General features: G+C 58.4%; 2 protein-coding genes across 4 annotated transcripts; one reads left to right on the top strand and one right to left on the bottom strand.

Moving 5' to 3' along the window:
• The first annotated feature begins 66 nt into the window (after window positions 1–66).
• On the top strand, window positions 67–7,523 carry TM4SF19 (transmembrane 4 L six family member 19). The gene is made up of 5 exons (XM_055723462.1): window positions 67–5,291; window positions 6,033–6,216; window positions 6,328–6,405; window positions 6,880–7,058; window positions 7,337–7,523. Exons 2-5 carry the CDS (start codon window positions 6,040–6,042, stop codon window positions 7,521–7,523), a joined length of 621 nt encoding a protein of 206 aa, XP_055579437.1. The 5' UTR covers window positions 67–5,291; window positions 6,033–6,039.
• Window positions 7,524–7,543: 20 nt separating this feature from the next.
• On the bottom strand, window positions 7,544–12,612 carry NEU4 (neuraminidase 4). Of its 3 annotated transcripts, none has more exons than XM_055723455.1 (4): window positions 12,496–12,612; window positions 11,457–11,662; window positions 11,017–11,272; window positions 7,544–10,615 (listed from the first exon to the last, which is right to left on the bottom strand). In XM_055723455.1, exons 2-4 carry the CDS (start codon window positions 11,655–11,657, stop codon window positions 9,564–9,566), a joined length of 1,509 nt encoding a protein of 502 aa, XP_055579430.1. In that variant the 5' UTR covers window positions 11,658–11,662; window positions 12,496–12,612; the 3' UTR covers window positions 7,544–9,563. The 3 variants fall into 3 exon arrangements, with proteins under 3 accessions (XP_055579430.1, XP_055579431.1, XP_005437206.3); XM_055723456.1 differs by having other exon boundaries at window positions 11,457–11,697; window positions 12,496–12,588; XM_005437149.3 differs by having other exon boundaries at window positions 11,457–12,569.
• Window positions 12,613–12,751: the final 139 nt, after the last annotated feature.

Here is a 12,751-nt window from a genome sequence, read left to right as displayed (position 1 = left end):
TGTTTTAATTCTGATGAAAGTCTGTCCCTGCATTATATGGAGAGTTTTGAGTTTTTCCTGAAGTTTATTGGGGTAGAAGGAAAGAAAATCAAGCCGAGCCCCCTCTGCGTGTGTATCTGACTTTTCAATAAAATTGTCGGGTTGGGTGCTCAGCTTTTTCCTTTGCCTCCTGGCCTGTGAGTCTCGCCTTGGCAGAGTAGGTCCAGGTGCCATAGCTGCTGTTGAACCCCTGGGAAAGTTTGTGATCTTCCTATCCAGGCTGTGGCAGCTTTTATTTGCGTCGACTCTCTACAAAACAAGTAGTAGAAGCTGCAGCTCAGCTGGAGAAGCCGCAGCGCGTGCTGGTTTAGAAACCAGCTCCGGGTGCTCACAGGCAGCAGGGACAGGGCTTGCCTGGGCTGGGAGCCCGTCTGCAGCGCGGTGCCGGGCGTCGGGAGCTGTGGATTGCAGCGAGCTGCTTGCTTCGCACGAGAAAGCTTCAGCCCGCTCCAGAGGTTACAAAACCTTGAAGTGAGACAAACTTGGGGTACCTTGTTTGGAAAAATACCTTTATGAAAATGAATAAAAAGTCAGGAATAGGATTTTCCGTCCTTCCCAATGGAAGAGCGGGGAAAGTGTGGCTTTTTATTCTGAACTGTCGATGTCTTTCTGGTACAGGGGTTGTCAAGACGGAGCCTCTAACTTCAGGAATTGTCTTTTTGGCTTCTTGGGGTGTTCCTGTGATGGCCTCCTGTGAAATGCCAACGAACAGAGTCCCTTCTGGACGAGTCCTTGGCAGGTACAGTGGGGAAACAAGCTTCAGAGGAGTGATCACAGGTCATCCCCGCGGTCCTGCCCGGAACTCTCCAGAAAGTTACGGAACAGGGTGACTGACTATGCCAGCAGTCATGCCACATTCAACATTCAAGGAGTTCATTGGGACTCCTTTCCAGTGTGCCTTGGAGAGGAGGGCAGATGTGCTTGCTTCGCCTTATCCCAACCCAAAGCTTCCTCAAAGGAGGTTGTCCAGGTTCCGTGGTTAATGCCCCCTCCAGAGGCTCCGACCCCCAGGGGAGCCCAGGAGAAGGCAGTTGGTCTAGTCTCCTTCCCAGGAGTATCTTGGAAGTGACTTTCTCTTCAGTTTTTGGTGTGTGTGCCTCTCCTTCTCGCCAAGTTAATCGGACAGTTCTAGTTTCTGTGACGAGGACTTGCCGTGCGCCTCTCAAGGCCGGAAAGCAGCCTGATCTCTTTGTGCAGCTGAGGAAAATATTTCCCGTTCCAGCTGAGTCGGAAATAGTTTTTCATCACAGTCCACAGATCAAGGACCTACAGGACAGGCCCAAGATACCTCTTGTTTTTATCCTTTTCCTTTCTGCAGACCCCTTCCAACTTGTCACTGGGTTGGTTTATCCCATCTGAAGTGTTAAATCAGGTGAAATTCTTCGGGAAGCTAAAGCAAATGCTGTGTTGTCTAGCAGCATTGTGTTGTATTTCTTCAGTTGGAGTTCTAGCCCCAAACTCCGTGCAGGGCTTGTCTAAGGGCGTCACTGTTGGCCATGAACGTGCCTGCACCCGAGCTGGGAGAAGTCTTAGCTAACTGGTGGCAGAAACAGATTTGCAGATGCTACTGGGAGGAGTGGGAGAGACCACTGAACCATGCTGAGCATCCTCCAGACAGGATGGAGCTGGAGGTTGGTTTGGTGCAGAATGATCTGATCGTGCCAATTCAGACTCAACGCAGCCTCTCTGATGCTCCTCGAAGCCAAACCACTCGTGATCCCTGGCCTGCCACGCGCTTTCCCCAGCCCCAGAGGAGTTCGGGCCGGCAAAGAGCAGGGGAGCGTGGCTACCAGAGCAGCTGCAGGGGTTATAAAAAGCTCAGAAAGAGCCATCGCCAAACGTGACCCGCAATCTGTGGACCAGAGCGCAGAACCTCTGAGTGCAACGGGGTGAAGTGGCACGAGAGAACTGGGGTGAGGGCGGCCAGGCCCTGCCCGGCTGCGCTGCGGTGACAGGCGGCGTTAGCAGGACCGTGCCGAGCCAGCGTCACTTGGCCTGGCACCACGCGGTGCAGCCGGCTACTCGCTGGAGCTGCCGTGCTGAGGCTTCTGTGTGAGAAAGGGAAGCATGCAGCTGCTCACGGTGCTCGGGAAGCTGCGCGGGGTTAAAATTAGCCTTTTATTATTATTATTATTATTATTCCTATTATGGTCTCGGTCTGGGCTGGGTGTAAGGGGAAGATCAGTGATCCCGGGGAAGAGATTCACCCTGACGTTCGCGCTGGATGGCATGGGGAGATGATTGACCAGATCATGTGTGTGGCAACGTGGGAAGCTCAGGTTGCCGTGACGTAGAGAGGGCACAAGATGAGGTTGCAACACATTTTCTTCCAACAGAGTGAAAAACACTTCCTCTCTGTCAAGCTAAAAAAGAAACAACCCAAAAAACAGGAGAGGAAGGAAAACCTGGATTGTTCTCAGCAGCCTGCTGTCTGACATGTTTTGCTTTGCTGCTGGCTGCTTTTTAGAGACCAATTTGTCTCATTTAACAATAAAATGGGGGTTTGTGTGCTGGTGCAAACTGATTTTTCCTTCAGGGGAACTACCGTTATTCACATAATCTGTTTCTCTCAGCTTATTTTTTTCCTAGAAAAACGGAATTGGTTGATGTAACCCAGCCTCACCCGTTCATCTTTTTCCATGTGGCCCTCAAAGGCTCCATCTCCATTTTTCTATCTCTTCCAGCAGACGGGCGTGCTGTGCTTAGCACAGGTTTTATGTTCCTGACACTCCTGTACTCGTTGCTTTGAAAGCAGCAAAAGCCACTTTGAAACTTGTTGGCAAATGCTACTCGTGTGTTACCCGAGGTACAGCAAGTTGGGTGACAACCCAAAAGGTAGCACTCCAGTTGCTTCTTTTTTTTTTTTTTTATTTACTGTATTGGAGCAAGGCTGTATCAGGGTTATAAGAAAACTGCGGTTATGCTTTGTCTCCTGCGGCTGTTGCAGACAGGGAAGGTGACATCCCAAGCAGCTGATGTGCCTCAGGTCCTCATGATAAGCGCACGAGGAACATGAACCTTCTCCCAACTCTTTTTTTTTTTGAGAAGGTTCTTTTGCCTTTATGGCCCGTGAGCAATCCTCTTTGCTTTTGCTGCCTGCAGCTCCTCTGCCATAAAAATCACCCCATTATTGCCACTTTTTGTACTACAGCTTCCCTGTCTCCTGTTCTCAGGCACAGTGGTCGTGTTCTCCCGGTGCTGTTCCTGTCACGGAGCTGCTACAGTCAGACCTTCTGGATGGAGACAGGGGAGCTCCCCCGCTACGTGCCAGCTGCCAGCCGTGGGCACCCCACACAGGACTTTGCAATGCTGGTGTCTGACTTGCAGTAGTTAAGATATCCAGAAATAACTGCTCTCTCTCCACGTTACCACCAAGGCATGAGTTATATACGTAATGGGGGTATGCTCAACACCTGGGGGAAAAGCTGGGTCATCTGCAAAGAAGCAAAGGGCAGGAGATAGGAACCAGCTGAGACACGAGAATATTTATTGAGACGCTTTTATTAAAATACTGCTGTGCTCCCTCCTGTGGGTGAAAATGAGAAGAGGCAAACCTGAACTGTTCAGCGTCCACGCACAAAGCTCTTGCACAGCAAGGGAAATAAGGTGAAATGTGATGGAAGAAGCCCTTGGTGAAGGACGTGGACGTGTCATGGTGACAGAGTGTTAGCATTTGGAGAGGGCTGCAGAGGCGAAAGGGAAATGTTCTCCCTACATAGTCACTGCAGGTCATTCCAGGACAAACGGTGTTTGCTACTTGGGCACAGTGGTCAAGGCGTTTAGGGCAGACATGCCCTAATCTGAAGCCTTAAAATCTGAAGCTGTGTGTGTTTTGGTGGGCTCGTGGCTCCTGCCAGTGAAAGAGGGCACGATCGAGCCGACGGGTCAGCCGCAGCACCGGCAGAGGCTGGCTCATTCGGCCAGGACAGTCATTCTTCCTTTTGAGCCGCCCACTATGTGGGAGAGGGAAGGATCATGACTATTGCAGTGGGTGGCTATTGGGGTGGAGGAGGAAGATGTGGAGCACGTGCTGGGCCGTCATAAATAGTCACCCATGGGCGATGCCTCCAGGACAGGGATTATCCGAGGGGTGGACGCTGCTGGCTCCACGTGGCATTGCTCCCAGGTAAGCTGGGAAGGTGGGAAGGTGGGCTCCCTGGGCTTTGCTTGAATCCCCTTGCTTGTGGCCGTGGAGACATGCTGGCAGGAAGGGAGTCTTCCTTTGGAGTGTCTGAACAGAGACTGGTTCAGCTACGCTTTTTGCTTTACCTCCCGTCACGGAGGGCTTTGTCTGCCTGCACTGACTGAGGCAGAAGCAAGCAGCTAATGCAAACTTGCTTCTTGCTGGAGGAGGGGAGCACTGGGGGGCAGCGAGCCGCGGAGAGCTCCCTGGGGGCAGGAGACCTCCTGCCTTCCCCGGGGAGGGGGCAGCACGGGAGGGGAAGGAAAGTCCTTGGAGAGGTTAAGGGGAGACTGGCAGAAGACCACAAAAGCCTCTGGCTGGTGAAAGCAGCCCACGCGGGAGCTCCAGAGGAGCAAGAGCTGTTCTATAAGGTCTTCCAAAGTGGGGGCATGGGACTCAACACTGGATGCTCGTGGCTCTGGTGGGGACAGCCACGCACCGTCCCTGGACTGCAGGTGGGACAGCAGTGAGGGCAAGAGGCCCTGAATTCCTTATAACCGAGGCAGGGAGGAGAGAAAGCAGAGTGGAGGTGAAGCTCCCGGGTGGGTGGAGCTGCTGGTCCACCTTGGGCTTCTTGGCTCGCATCCTCTCCGTGCAGGGGCTTTGCAACCCTGTTCTCCATGGCCAGCTCTCCCTGGCACCCGCAGCCTGCGGCGCTGGCGTGGCTGGTCTCTGGAAGGTTGCAGGGATGCAAAGCGCCGTTGGGCTTGTGCCCCCCCAGCATCTTGGCCCACGTGGGGGCTGGATGTGCGGCTTCAGCCGCTCCTCCCCATCGCTGGTGCCGTGCACGAGGAGGGCTGAGGTAGCTCTTCCTATGGAAACAACCACACAGCGCCTGTCTGCTTCTGCTTCTGCAAAGCCAGAGCAAACCTAAAATAAATTAGCGGGTGCGAGGAGCAGCTTGATTCAGGGAGCTTGCACAAAACAGGTTGTGAGCCGCCGGGGACATAAAACTCGCCTGAAGCAAAAATGAACACAGGATAGAAGAAACCTGGGAAGGTGGGACAGCAGCAAACCAGGTTGTTTTCAGTGATCCCGGAGCGACCACTGGACATCCCCCATCTTACAGGTACAGAAGAAGGAGAAAGAATTTTCGACCGGGTGTCACCTGGAGATGGGAAGGCACTTTCTAGGTGAACTGATAATAAAATGCCAGTGGAGCTGGATGGCTTCCCCGATTGATGGCGGATAACCTTGTCTGATTAACTTTATTTAGTTTCAGCATATTCAGACCAGATAGGACTAGCGCGTGAGGGGGATGGAGGTGCTGTTGGATTTGGTTTGAGGCTGATGGTGCTTTCACAAGTCCTTGCGCAAGGATTTTGACCCTTCCCTGGCTCCCTCCTGCCATTGTGCAGCTGTGGTGGCTGGCCTCCTCCTGCAGGAGCGTTTTGGAGGAGCTGACCCCATGGGTCACACAGGTTTCGAGGCTCCATGTGGGACCTGCTGTTGTCTGAAACTCCCTTGCCCATTTGGCAAAGAAATATTGGCAGGTCTGAAGTTGGGCTTCTCCTTCCGTGATAAAATAACTCAGCCTCAGGAAAACCATTTGGTGGCAGTAGATCGGTATTAATGTAGAATTTATTGTTAATATTTAAGTAATTAGATGCGGTGGGGAAAACCAGATTTCCATTGGAAGTTGCTCTCAAGTGAGGCAGTGCCGGTGGGGTAGGCTGGGACCCGAAAGCACGAACCAGCAAACTCCCATCCAACTGCAGCCGAGGTGGCCTCAGGGTGGGGGAGCCACGGGGCAGCGCGGGGCTGAAGGCAGCCTCTTCCTCTCCTCCTCTTCCTCCCTGTCCCTCTACAGGGTGGCCATGTGCGTGGGGAAGTGCAGCCGGATTGTGGGTCTGTGCCTGCTGGTGCTGGGCACACTCTCCGTGGCAGCCAACATCCTCCTGCTCTTCCCCGGTGGGGCACTGAAGTACCTGGTGGAGGGGCACATCAGCAAGCTCGCCAAGGTCATGCCGGGTGTCTGGGGAGGCGGCATCGCTGTGAGTACTGCGGTTTGCACCGCGTCCTTCCTCACGTGCCTGTGGAGCGAGGACAAAGTGATGGAGCCAGTGGTTCCCCTTCATCCTCCAGCTGCTTTTCCCTTCCTGCAGGTGCTGCTGGCAGCGACCCACATCACGGCGGTGGGGTGGCGATGCGCCGGCTGCTCCGACTGTGGCACCCGTCGCAATGTAAGGCAGCGCTGGGACCGCCGTGCCAAAGCAGCCCCAAGCAGCACATGGCGGGATGTGGCGGGTGGCCCCAGGGTGGGACATGGCAGGGTGCCCGCTCTCCCACAGCACCATGGTGGGACATGGCATGGATCCCCCTCTCCCATGGCCCCATGGTGGGACGTGGCGGGGTGACCCTCTCCCCCGGCCCCACAGTGGTGCCACCTCCCCAGAGGACAGGGCTTCCCGTGCACGCTGGTGCAGGCTCTGCCCCACCAGGCTCCACGAGGCAGCTCCCTGCCGCTTCTGCCCACCTCAAAAGGGCCCAGCAATGGCTCCATCCTCAGCCTCGGCTCTGCAGGGCTGGAGCCCCCGGGGGTGAAGGGGAGGGGAGTTTTGTCCCCTTACCAAACTCTGCCGATAACGTGCAACCGCGTTTTGGAGCCCACTTGACTCTTGGTCACCCCCGCCGCCCTCCCCGGGTGCTGCCCACAGGCTTTCATCTCTGCTGTGCTCTCCAAGCTGGCACTCCTGGGCGCTGCCGCCTGCTTTGTCCTCTCCGGGGTGGGTTTGACCAACGGACCCCTCTGCCTCTACAACGCCTCCGAGCACGGCCGCGGGACCCTCTGGGATTACCCCTTCCTGGATGCCAGCGGCCAGGAGCCTGGCACCAGGTGAGACAGCGGGGCTGAGCTGCCAGTGCTGCCCCGTCAGCTTATTGCTAGTTAAGTTGGTGTTATTTAGGGTGAGCAGGGTGGGTGGGCTTGCTGCTGGTGAACTCAAGAGGTCTTCACCTCCCACAGCTTTCTGCACGGTGCTTCCCATCCCCGTCCCCTGCTGGCCCCTCTCATCCCTGGGGTAAAGGACAGGGTGTCTGGGACATGGCTCCATGGCACAAAGCGATGTGATTCCTGACCCACCGTCTTGCGTCTCCTCCGCTCCCGTCTCCCAGGGTAGAGAACTACCTGTATGATCATCGCACTTGGAGCGTCTGCCTGGAGCCGGAGGGTGTTGTGGCCTGGAATGTCGTCCTCTTCTCCCTCCTGCTGCTCATCAGCGCTGCCGAGATGGTGCTGGCCTCCCTCCAGATCCTCAATGGCTGCCTCGGGTGTCTCTGTGGCTTTTGCGAGGGGAAGTAGGGACCTGTGATGGTCCCAGGAGGCTGGCACTTGGAGGAGGTACCATCCCCGGGTGTCCCTTGGCCGGTGGAAAATGTCATGGTGGGGGGATGGCACGAACTGCGATATCAGCTTAGTGCAAGAGCCCTGGGCAAGACGGACAGAGTCCCCCATGGGGGACAGGCCCCCCAGCCTGCATGAAGCATTGAAGCAGCGTGTGTGGGGCTGGTGGGCAAAGGGCTGCCTCCGCGCAGAGCCCTCTGCCCAGCTGATGCTGCTTCCTCCTCCCTGGACCGGGTGCCCTGGGGGCTGGTGTCCATTTGGGGTTGGAAACCAGCCCACTGAGCGATGGAGGTAACTGGCTCCTGGCATCCCCGGACAAGCCCAGCAGCTTCCCCGGCTGCTCCTGGTCAGCCTCCACCTGCCTGGGCGCAAACGTGACACGGTGGAATTTACAGAGATACGAGCTGGAACACTAACTTATTTTCGTTAATCGATCTGTATTTAGGGCAGCTGGTGTTGGTGCTTGTCTCCTGCAAGGGGCAGGAGAGGTGAAGGGGCCCAGAGGAGCCCAGCCGGGTTCCAGCTGGGTCTGGGGGGCAGGGATGGAGTTGTGCTGGGAGAGGCAGTGCTGGAATCGAGGTGTAGCCCCGCAAAGTGCACCCGCACACACAGACACACTCACTCACACACACACACTCACTCACTCACACTCACGCACACGCACGCTCGTGCGTGCAGCAGATGTCAGGAGCAGCCACTCGTCCCCACTGGCCCTGGAACCCATCGCTGCGCCCACAGGGGCTGTCACCGGTGTCAACACCCCCCGTGTCCCCCAAACCTTTACAGGGACTGAGCGAGCATCAGTACGGCCCCAAACCTGCCTGTGCTGGGAGGATGTTTGCCCCCCAGACTGGTAAGGTTCAGACGAAAGCAGCAATGCCTGCGGCAGCTTACAAAACTAAGCAACCCGCCAGATTCAGCAGTCACTGGGCGATTGTTGCGGTTTCACTCCAGCTGGCAACTGAGCCCCACGCAGCCGCTCGCCTGCTCCCCCCCGGCGTGATGGGGAAGAGAATCGGAAGGGTAAGAGTGAGAAAACTCATGGGTAGAGATAAAGACAGTTTAATAATTGAAATAAAATAATAATAACTCGTAATGAACAGGAAAATAACAGAGAGAAATAAAAGCCAAGAGAAGTGATGCAACTGAAAACACTTTCTTACCAGCACCCAACTGATGCCCAGCCTCTCCCCGAGCAGCAGCACCCCCACCAGCCTCCCCACCAGCTTTATCGCTGAGCACGATGCCATAGGGTATGGGATATGCCTGGGGTCAGCTGTCCCGGCTGTGTCCCCTCCCCAACTCCCTGTGCCCCCCAGCCTGCTCGCTGTGGGGTGAGGGGCAGAAGAGACCTTGGCTCTGTGTAGGCGCCGCTCAGCAGTAACCAACGTCCCTGTGTGACCAGCAGTGTCCTCAGCACAAACCCAAAGCACAGCCCCATCCCAGCTGCTATGAACACGTATAACTCCATCCCAGTCAAAACCAGCACAGACATCACTGAGGAAAAGAGGAACTGGCTTGAACAGGATCATTAAAAAGGAGTAATTCAAAAAGGAACATAAATATTTATGACCATGGGAAGAAACCCCTCGGAGCAGGGTGGTAGCACCAGGTGTGGTGCAGCTGGAGCATCATGCCCCGCTATCTGGCACCTGGCACACGTGTGTGGCACGGGGTGCCCATGGCTGCCTTCTCCCTGCACTGCTGCTGTTGCCCCCCGTTACGCGTTTCATGGGGTGGCTCACGTGCTCTGAAAGGAACCTGGGGCTGGGCTGGTGGCACAAGCCTCTGTGCCCAACCTACTATATAATTTAAAAATAGCCATAAAAATGAGATAAAACCCAGCTTGGGGACGGCAGGTAGCACATGGCTTCTGTGTGATGTGGCCTGGCTGGCCAGCGGCAGGACCCCAGGCTGTGGGCACCCCAGTGGCTGGGCACTGGGCTGGTGCCCTGGGGTCTGGCGCTGGGAGAGTGGGGAGACCCATCCTGAGGGTCACTAGGAGACGAGGCAGCTCCTTCGCCCCCGCTTCCTGCGGCGCAGGGGGCTGCGGTCCCGCTGGGGGACAGTGGCTGTCACGGGGATGTTCTGGAGCACATCGTGCAGGGTGAACATGCTGAAGGAGATCTGCTCGTACGGCGAACGTGTCCCGTTCTCATAAAGGCAGGCGAAAGCAATGGCTGGGCCACCAGAGATGGAGGCCTCATTGTAGGGCAGCTCCATGTAAGCCAGGTCCGAGTAAGCGCTTGGGCCCTCGTAGATGACCCACGGCTCAGTCCAGCTCTCCACGTCCCTGGGGAAGGTGCTCAGGTGGACTCCCATGTTGACCCGCGATATGGAGCTGGTGGGGTGGGAGTAGAGGACCCATGTTGGTGCTTGGAAGAAGGCAGCAGGGTGGGGGGTTGCTGCCGGCTGCCCTTGGACCGAGGTGATGGCAGGGGCATGGCCACGATGCCCTGGGGTAGAACAGCCCTCCTTGGGCTCAGCTGGCTCACGGTGGCTGCCGGTGGCTGCAGCAGGCAGCTCCTCACCCGCTGCCCGCTGGGCGGGCAGGTGCCGAAGCTCCGAGAGCATCCCAGGGAGCAGCCGGTGCACTGAGCCCAAGAAGGGCATCATGGGGTCCTGGGGGGCAGCGGGGACGTACACAAAAGGTGCAGGGAAGCCAATGACGCTGCCGTGACAGCCATGGGGGGGCTCAACCAGCCGCTGGACCAGCTGCCCCCCATGGAAGACGGCCCCATCGTCTGTGCTGAGCGCCTGGACCCTGAAGCCCAAGGGGCTGCGGGCATTGCAGTAGAGGACGTTGGAGCCATCCTCCTCATCCACCGAGACCAGCTGGCACTCGCCTGTCTGCAGGTTGGGGATGAACTCCCCAAAGCGCCAGCCCTGGCCGTGGTCGTCGCTGTAGAAGGTGAAGGAGTGAGGGGTGGTCTTGCAGAGCTGGCCGAAGCACTCCTTGCAGTCAATGTGGTAGCTGTAGGCGGGCACCAGCAGCCGGCCAGACCGCAGCTGGATCCCGTGCCCGGGACCCAGCGCGAACGTCGCCCAGTCTGGGGAGTGGAGATGGGATGGGGGTGAAGAGCAGCCTCCATGGTACCCCTGCCCTGCCCAGCATGGAAGGGTCTCCAGAGCATCTCCCTGGCTCAGCCAAGCAAGGTGGTGGGGTGACAGGGAAGCAGAGCCCAGTGCTGCCTGGCTGTCCTCACGCATAGTCCTGTCCGTAGCTATGGGGCCTCTCCGGTTCTGTTCCCCCGTGCAAGTGATACAGATACCCCTGCCATCCCCCTCCCCTCTGCCTGAGGTCCTCTTCCACACCACTATTTGATGCTTGCGGGCTTCCTACCCTGAAGCCACCTCCAGCCACACCACGGGTGGCTGTAGGAGGCCAAAACCCATGGTCGCCCTCCTGCTGACTGTCCTCCCCACTCCTCACCCCTCTCCAGTGGGCTACCTTTGATGGCCCCACCAATGACCTGCTGCGTCAGGTCCGTGGCCGTGCTCCAGCTCAGGCCCTGATCAGCACTGGTGACGCAGCAGAGGCGGGTGACATTTTGGCCGGTGATGATCTGGTAGGCTTCGGGCGTCCTGCCCAGCACCGTGATGAAGAAAAGGAAGAGGGTGCCGGTGAACTCATCGTAGAGCGGGCAGGGGTTCATCGACCGGTGGTGCTGCAGTGTCGCTGTCTCCAGCACGCGCATGTCTTCCCACTGCTCGGGGAGGATGAAGAGGGGTGAGGACCACCACACTTCGCCTGACCCAGCCGCCCCTCCCCCGTGGGTGCCTCCAGGAGCTCAGCTGTGCCACGCATGAGCAGTGGAGGATAACCACCCGTCTGTCGCCGTGCGCTCACTGCCGTGTCCCCCCCAATGCCAGGTGCGTCCCCTGTCCCACCTCCACGTAGCTCCCATAAATGGTGCCGCGGCGCAGCACCAGCAGGTTGGCGTGGGCATCGTCGACGCTCAGCCGCTCCTCCGCAAATGCCAGCAGCTTGGCCACGCAGGGCAGGTAGAGCAGGGCGGGCACGCGGTACGTGACGCCGTTGGGCTCCTTCTCGAAGAGCACGGTGCGGGCAGGGAAGTGCCGGGAGCCCATGGTGTCTGCGGCAGAAAGATACAGCCCCCACCCCGGCGGGCTGATGAAGGGGCAGGAGGGGCAGCTGCTGGGCATGGCTGGGGGTGCTGGCTGGGAGCTGTGTTGTCCTTGGAGGGGTTTGGGGTTTAACTTGGTGGGCTTGGGGTGGGGAACCCTCCCCTGGGAGCACAGGCTGGAGGGCAGGTTGCTACAGGCAGGGTTGGGGTTCAGAGGGGCTGAATGTGGGCTGCTGCAGTGGCACGTCACCGCCGCTCCAAGGTGGGACAGGGTTTTGGGTACCACCAAAGAGGGTGACCTGGGCTACCTCAACATAAAATTAAATTCATCTTCAAGATGCTCTTCAAAAGGGGTTTCTGGTAAACCGAGGCCAGTCAGCAAAGGGCAGGGTGGGATCTGGGGTTCCCTGCTCCCATTGTCAAGTGGGGGTTGGGGGGGCAGAGCCCATCTCCGCACAGCCAGGACCCCGGGGCCAGCCTGGCTCCTCGCGGGCGTTCGGGGGACATTTCGCCCCCCGCTTCTGCTGCCTCGAGTGCGGCGGCCCCTGCCGCTCCTGAGCCCCCTCCCCTGCAGGGGAACCTGGGGTGCACAGCGCAGGGTCCCGGGGCTGCCCCCGCGGTGCAGGGCGCGAGCAGCCCCTGGTGCCGTGCCCCGGTGGCAGCAGCAGTGCCGCCGCGGGCAGCTGTCCCCCTTGCAGCTCCTACACGTCCCGGGTCCTCGCCGCAGGAGGTGGGCGTCCCACGCCCGGGCGCAGCCGGAGCAGCCGGTGGCGACTTTCTCCCGTTTTAATTAGGAGCTTTTGCTGCACAAACACCGCACGGAGAAAAGCAAAGGCACTCACCGGGTCCGTCTGGGCTGGGGGTGTCCCCTCCGTCCCCTGCCCCGCGACGGGGTAACGCTGGCTCCCGCAGCTGCCGGCTTTCTGCAGAGCCTGTCACCCCGCTGCCGCCCCCCTTGCGGGGTCCGTCCCCCCCCCCCCCCGGGTCACGGGGCTCCCGCAGCAGCGGCCGGGAAAAGCCCTGAGTCAGCAGCGGCAGCCCTGGAGCAGCGCCCGCGGCACGAAGGTGCCGTCGCCGGGGCTGGGGGCCCTGCAGCTG

Source organism: Falco cherrug, chromosome 11 (genome assembly GCF_023634085.1).
Source record: "Falco cherrug isolate bFalChe1 chromosome 11, bFalChe1.pri, whole genome shotgun sequence".
Taxonomy (NCBI): domain Eukaryota; kingdom Metazoa; phylum Chordata; class Aves; order Falconiformes; family Falconidae; genus Falco; species Falco cherrug.
The sequence above is the reverse complement of the archived record's forward strand: the minus strand, read 5'-3'. Positions and strand labels throughout refer to the sequence as shown.

Bases quoted from the DNA above. Each gene is read 5' to 3' on its own strand.
- TM4SF19 (XM_055723462.1), top strand. From the start codon at position 6,040: ATGTGCGTGGGGAAGTGCAGCCGGATTGTGGGTCTGTGCCTGCTGGTG. The intron at 6,406-6,879 runs GTAAGGCAGCGC...TGCTGCCCACAG, and splicing joins ACTGTGGCACCCGTCGCAAT to GCTTTCATCTCTGCTGTGCT. The intron at 7,059-7,336 runs GTGAGACAGCGG...CCCGTCTCCCAG, and splicing joins GGCCAGGAGCCTGGCACCAG to GGTAGAGAACTACCTGTATG.
- NEU4 (XM_005437149.3), bottom strand. From the start codon at position 11,732: ATGCCCAGCAGCTGCCCCTCCTGCCCCTTCATCAGCCCGCCGGGGTGG. The intron at 11,273-11,456 runs GTGGGACAGGGG...CTCCCCGAGCAG, and splicing joins TTTATGGGAGCTACGTGGAG to TGGGAAGACATGCGCGTGCT. The intron at 10,616-11,016 runs GTAGCCCACTGG...TCCACTCCCCAG, and splicing joins CATTGGTGGGGCCATCAAAG to ACTGGGCGACGTTCGCGCTG.